Source organism: Pongo pygmaeus, chromosome 13 (assembly GCF_028885625.2).
Source record: "Pongo pygmaeus isolate AG05252 chromosome 13, NHGRI_mPonPyg2-v2.0_pri, whole genome shotgun sequence".
NCBI lineage: Eukaryota > Metazoa > Chordata > Mammalia > Primates > Hominidae > Pongo > Pongo pygmaeus.
Window position 1 is genome coordinate 126,232,593 of NC_072386.2, and position 6,219 is coordinate 126,238,811.

Here is a 6,219-nt window from a genome sequence, read left to right on the forward strand (position 1 = left end):
AGGACCCCGGGCCCTGACCCCTCGCCTGCCCCGCCCCCGCAGGGAGGTCCCAGCCGCCTGGGGACTGCACTGTGGCTCCTCCGGGCCTGTAGGCGGCACTGCGGCCCCGCGCGGAAGGCGGCGGAAGGGGAGGCCGCTCGGCCCGGCCTGGAGGGAGGCCTCGCTCTGCTCCGCGTCCCAGCCATGGCGACATCCCCGGCCGCGCTGCCCCGAATACTCGGCGCGGGTGAGCGCGCGCTTGCGGGACCCTGGGGAGGAGGATGCGAGGAGGATGCGGAGGGGGCGCGGGGACCCGAGGGAGCGATGGGGACGCGGAGGGTACCCGGGGCGAGCACTGAGGGGACTCGGAGAGGGCGCGGGGACGCGGAGGGGCCCGTTGGGGATGCGGTGGGGGGCGGGCGTGGTGCATCCGGGACGCGGCGCCCGGACCTCTGTCTGCTTCCCCCCAGGTGCCCGGGCCCCGTCGCGCTGGCTGGGCTTCCTCGGGAAGGCGATCCCCGGACCTGCTCGGCCGAGCCGCAGGACGCTTGGAAGCGCGACGGCCCCTGTGATCCTCGAGTCCGAGGACGGCCCCGGTAACACTGGGCGCCCAGCCGAGTCGGGTGGGAACGAGGAGAGGCCGGCAGCCGCGGGGGATGCGAACCCTGGAGGGGCCTGGGCGCTGCACGCGGTCGCAACTGCGCGCTCCGCCGGGCCCCTCTCACTCCCGTGCTGGCCGCCGCTCGGTCCTGCCGGATGTAGTACAGCGGGCTGAGGCCACCGCCTCACCGTGGATAGGGTGAGAGGGAGCGGGCAGGCCAGTGGTTAGCACAGGCTTCGCTCCCTAGGGGGTGTCACTGGACCACCGAGGCCCGGAGCCCCGAGCTCGCCCAGGCGGGTCCAAGTGACCTGGGGGCACCGGGCTTGGAGTCTGCCCACCTTGCTGGACTCCTGATGGGGACTTTCTGGCTGGCCACCTGAGACCACAAGGCGGGGAGGTGCCAGAAAGACCTGAGAAACCCTCTGGGCCCCTCTCTTTTTCTCCTCTGTCTTCCAAGTAAGACCAAGGGACGGGATTGACCAGGTTCGACCAGGCTCACCCAGGAGCAAGGTCGGGATCAGAACCTGGCTCCAGCCCTCTGTTTCCTGAAAAGGTCCCTGTGCTTCCAGGTCTTTCCTGGAGCTGCTGGGCTCCCGGCTCCCCACCGCGGTGTCACAGAAGGCACTTGGGAGCAGGGGTGGGCGGGAACTGCGCTCTGCCTGTCTCTGCTGCCACCGGTGGGAGACGCAGCGTCGCTCCTCCTCCCTGCCGTAGATTTCAACGACAAGATTCTGAATGAGCCCCTCAAGCACTCTGACTTCTTCAATGTCAAGGAACTGTTTTCCGTGAGAAGCCTCTTCGATGCCCGAGTGCATCTGGGACACAAAGCTGGCTGTCGGCACAGGTAGGTAACACCCCCATCTGAGCCTGGGGCGGTTCCCAGGAGGGCTTGGGACCTGGGACCTGCGCTGGTTCTAGGGCCACTTTTGAACTGGCCTGTGTCAGTTTTAGGTGATGACAGCCCCATCCTCCTCCACATGGGAACACAGAGCCCCACAGAGAAGTAGCAGTTTATTCCTAAGCTTGGCAGGGGCTCTTGTGTGCCTTGGCGTGGCGCTCACAGCCCTTGATAGGGCAGGCCTGCTGGGGGATGCAGGACTCCACGGGTTCAGAAATGGAAAGGCTGAGGGCAGAACCTGTAAGGTTGTCCCGCCCGGATCGGGCTGGGCCTTCCGGGCTGTGGGGAGGAGGAATGACTGGTCCTGTATTCGCACATGGTCATTTTGACTGCTGCCGGGAGAGGGGATGGGAGGCGGCAGGTGGCAGGCCAGGGAGGAAGTTGGTGTGAGCATCCAGGGTGAAGGTGGTGGGGCTTAAATCGCAGTAGCAGAAGAGCTGGAGCAGCAGGTGGACATGAGGCAGCGGGGCAGAGCCAGTGGGCCTTGGGCTGGGGTGGAAGGTGGCTGGGGCTGAAGGGATCAAATACCTGCTCTTTGGGTGGAGCCTGGTACTGGTTACTGAGATGGTGAAAACCAGGGGAGACCTGAGGGACATCACAAGCTTGGTTCCTACCAGGTATGAACCCCTTGCTGCCCCAGTGGAGAGGTCACACGGTTACCAGGGGGGATGAGCCTGGGCCCAGGGAGCCATCAGCATCGGGGGCTGGCAGGTGTTTCCAGAGCATCAGAAAAGGAGGTCCAAGGTGGAGCCCTGGGCGCTCCAGTGTTTGGAGTCGGTGAAGAGGGACAGCCGGGGGTAGGGGAGATGTGGTTCTCTGTTGATGCTGCTGAGAAGTGAATTCAAGGGTGTGACCTTGGCAAGATGGAGGTCGCCAGTGCCTTGATGGGCAGGATTGCTTGAGAGGAAGGGACAGAACCCATTGAGAGTAGACTGGAGGTGAGGACCTGGGAACCGCGAATGTGGATGACTCGCCTGTCATGCACCGAGAGGCAGGGGTGTCTCCCATGCCCCGCTCTTCTCAGCCCAGGCCAGCAGTGGTCCAGTGCCTTGGATCAGGGTTCCCCACCCATGCTTGGCCACTCCTGCCCTGATCCCTTAATGCTTTTGGCCCAGAGCACCCCGCTAAGTCCAACCCCAGAGGGGCCTTGTCCACAAAGCCTCGGGAAGAGGAGAGTGATGGAGGGGGCTGCCCTGTGAGCTGCACAGGGCAGAATGTCCTTTTGGCGTCATGTTGGATGTCCACACATCCATATGGGGTCAGTTCCATTAGGATTCCTTCAGGAAGACGTAGAGGGTTGGAGGGGTTAAGCCACGAGACGAGGCGTGCAGAGGGGTGGCCTGGATGGGTCTGCACTGCTGTTCATCCACACGGGGAGCGTTGCAAATTGTGCTTCCCCAGCCCATAGTGCCCCCACAGAGGAGCCCGGGAGTCCCTGGTGGGCGTCTGTGTTCCTGCAAGGGGCCAGTGGCGATGGCCCCGTGAACTCTCTTCCCCCTTGCCTTGGGGGGGTCTCTGGCAGGTTTATGGAGCCGTACATCTTTGGGAGCCGCCTGGACCACGACATCATCGACCTGGAACAGACAGCCGTGCACCTCCAGCTGGCCTTGAACTTCACTGCCCACATGGCCTACCGCAAGGGCATCATCTTGTTTATAAGCCGCAACCGGCAGTTCTCATACCTGATTGAGAACACGGCCCGTGACTGTGGCGAGTACGCCCACACTCGCTACTTCAAGGGCGGCATGCTGACCAACGCGCGCCTCCTCTTTGGCCCCACGGTCCGCCTGCCGGACCTCATCATCTTCCTGCACACGCTCAACAACATCTTTGAGCCGCACGTGGCCGTGAGAGACGCAGCCAAGATGAACATCCCCACAGTGGGCATCGTGGACACCAACTGCAACCCCTGCCTCATCACCTACCCTGTACCCGGCAACGACGACTCCCCGCTGGCCGTGCACCTCTACTGCAGGCTCTTCCAGACGGCCATCACCCGGGCCAAGGAGAAGCGGCGGCAGGTTGAGGCTCTCTATCGCCTGCAGGGCCAGAAGGAGCCCGGGGGCCAGGGGCCAGCTCACCCTCCTGGGGCTGACATGAGCCGTTCCCTGTGATGTTCACTCTCCTCCCAAAGCAAACCACAGCCAAGCCTGTCTGAGCTGGGAGTCCCCTTCCCCAGCCCTGGGTCAGCGGCATCCTCAGTCCTTGTTACTTACTCAGCTGATGTCACAGTGCAGACATCCACCGTTCCACCTCAGAACCAGTGGCTGAGCAGACCAACGTTGCCATGTGCATTTGCTCTGTGGGGAACAGAGCACAGAGGGTGAGCGACGTGTGCAGAACGGCCCCCTTGGCTGCAGTTAGGACCTCAATGGCTGGTGTGGCCGAGCTGCTGGAAGATGCTGCTGTCCCTGTGATCCCAGCAGCCCTCCCTTCACCCTGACCCCTGACCTTTGTCAGGAAGGTGCAGTTTTTCTTCTCAGTCTAAATGCCTTTTAGGTGGGCCGCTTCCTTGGCTACCTGGTTCCAGGGGGCTGTTTTGTACTGAGATGCTGCTGGCAGGCCACTCAGAGGCTCCCAGCTGGGTTGGTGGGACAGCCAGGCCAGATGACCTGATTCCAGCAAAAATAAAACTTGGATTTGGGCAAAATGAGACTTGGAGTTTGGGGCTCTGCCTCGAGTGGGTTTGCTTTCATCCATGTGGTGTGGCTTTTCTTCAGGCACGCACTGGGGCCCCAGTGATGAGAGATGGGACGGGCACTGTGTGTGTGAGGGGCATGAATGAGGTCAGCAGAGGTGCCAGCTGCCACTAGAGGGCACCGTCTTCAGCAGTGGAGCTCGTGACAAGCCCACAGCCCGGCCAGCCTCATTCAGCAGAACAGGACAGGCTTGGTGTGGACCCAATTTCAGGAAAGACGGGCACTTGCTGACAGGGACACTTAACACCCCTCACCTGTGGGGATACAGCAGTGTTCCTGGGACAAGCTGCGGCCTCCTCCCGGCCCCATCCCGAGCTGCTTAGGACATAGCCCCCCATGCACCTGACCGCCCAAGGAGCCGTCTCTGGGCAGAGTCTGGGCAGCAGGGCCCTGTGGAGTCTGGTGCCCTGGGTAGGGTGAGGCCCGCCCTGCAGGAGCAGCACAGGGCAATGGGAGGCCGGAGTCCAGCGCCCATCCCTGTCCCTTCAGGGTTAGGCTGGTGAGGGGTTCATGGTAGGGGTCCCCGGGGGTGTCACAGGTTTGTGATCTGGGCGGGACAGGGAGCTGAGCTTCAGGTTGGTCTCAGGCCAGCATGGCTTTAATTTGCAAAGCCGAAGTCTGAAGATGCACGTGTATAAAGGCAGGTGAAGTGAGGGCCCCTCCAAGGCTCCCCCTAGAATCCCTCTCAGGGTGTGACACCCTGAGCTGGGTCTCCTGTCCCACCATGCTGGGGAGGCCAGCTGCGGGGAGCCAGGACCCTGGAGATGAGACAGCAGTATCAAACACTGGGCACTGATTGAGGGGCTTCCAGGAGGTGCCCCTGGAGTTGTGACTGGGCCTTCCCTGGGAGAGGCCTTTGTAGCTTGGATCCAGGCCAGGCCCTTCCCTGCTAAGCCATTAGGGAGGGCGTTGCAGGCAGCTCTAGGGGTTGGACCTCAGGAGACACAGTGGGGCACAAACACACAGGAGGGACGGGGCGGTCTCTTCTGGGGCATTAATTTTGAGGCTGGGTGGAGGGGAGCAGCCCAGGCAGTGCTGTGGCTAACCCGAGGAGCCTTGTAAGAATGATGGGGGCTGGCAGGCCTGGGCAGGCTCCCTGGGTCCCGACCGGTCCCCCTTACCTTGTGCTGATGGCCTGCCGGGCTCCTGCTGTCCTCCCACTGGCCCCTGCACCCGGCACAGGCCGGCGAGGACCCGCTGAGGAGCTACGAGTGGGCGCTTGCTGGGCTTCCAGGGCAGGAGGGGCCCTGGCCGAGGGGATGACCCAGTGGATAAGCAGGCACTAGTGACCATGAGGAGCAGGGAGGGACGGGAAGGGTGCAGCGCGGAAGCCGCAGGGGCCACGCTGGGACAGCCAGGGTGGGCCTGAGGGCCCCCTCCGGAAGTGGAAAGAGCCAGCTCCCAGGATTCAGAGGGGCTGTGGGTGAAACAAAGGTTGAGGGTTGAGGGGATGGGGTCTCCCTGACCCCATCCTTGACTCTGCCAGGAGGGGCCCTCCAAGTTTTCCACCCTGGAGATGAACCCCAAGAGCCCCCAGAAGAGGCCAAAGGAGATGATGAGAGTGCCTGAGGCTGGGGAAGGGCAAGGGAGCTGCCCCAGCAGTGGGGAGAGGGGCCCCCCAGCCCTTTCCTCCCGTGGACACAATGCCTGCAGGCCCCATTAGAGGTGGCCTTCTCTGGATTGTGGTAAGGCTGTGCCTGGACCAGCTGGTGTCCCAGACGGTGGGGAAGACCAGAGGCAGCCACCAGAGGACGGGCCTGGCAGAGCCGGCTCAGGGCAGGGTGGGGTGGGGAGGGCCAAGGAGCCTTTCCAGCCCCGCTGAGGCTGGGCCACTCCCACCCCTGAGGCCCGGAAGATCCCCATTTGCCTGGAGGAGCTCAGGGCAGCCCCGAGGTCAGCACAGGCTAGGCTTCCACTCTGATCCTCCGCACCCCTCCCTGGGTGTGTGGGGGGAGGGGACAAGAGGGGAGAGCCTGCCCTGGGCAAGAGCAGGGTGTTGGGGCAGGAGCCTAGGGGCCCATGAAGATCGAGGCCAGCTGGGC

At 63.4% G+C, this 6,219-nt stretch overlaps 1 protein-coding gene and 1 long non-coding RNA gene across 3 annotated transcripts; one reads left to right on the forward strand and one right to left on the reverse strand.

Moving 5' to 3' along the window:
- Positions 1-48: 48 nt before the first annotated feature.
- MRPS2 (mitochondrial ribosomal protein S2) lies at positions 49-4,131 on the forward strand. 2 transcript variants are annotated; one of them, XM_054502152.2, is made up of 4 exons: positions 49-226; positions 450-575; positions 1,295-1,424; positions 3,001-4,131. In XM_054502152.2, the coding sequence occupies exons 1-4, from the start codon at positions 184-186 to the stop codon at positions 3,590-3,592; spliced, it is 891 nt and encodes a 296-aa protein (XP_054358127.1). In that variant the 5' UTR covers positions 49-183; the 3' UTR covers positions 3,593-4,131. The 2 variants fall into 2 exon arrangements, with proteins under 2 accessions (XP_054358127.1, XP_054358129.1); XM_054502154.2 differs by lacking the exon at positions 450-575 and having other exon boundaries at positions 132-226.
- On the reverse strand, positions 2,731-5,902 carry LOC129044319 (uncharacterized). Its single transcript, XR_008504652.2, has 3 exons — positions 5,299-5,902; positions 3,695-3,778; positions 2,731-3,160 (listed from the first exon to the last, which is right to left on the reverse strand). It is a non-coding gene; the product is annotated as an uncharacterized LOC129044319 (long non-coding RNA).
- Positions 5,903-6,219: the final 317 nt, after the last annotated feature.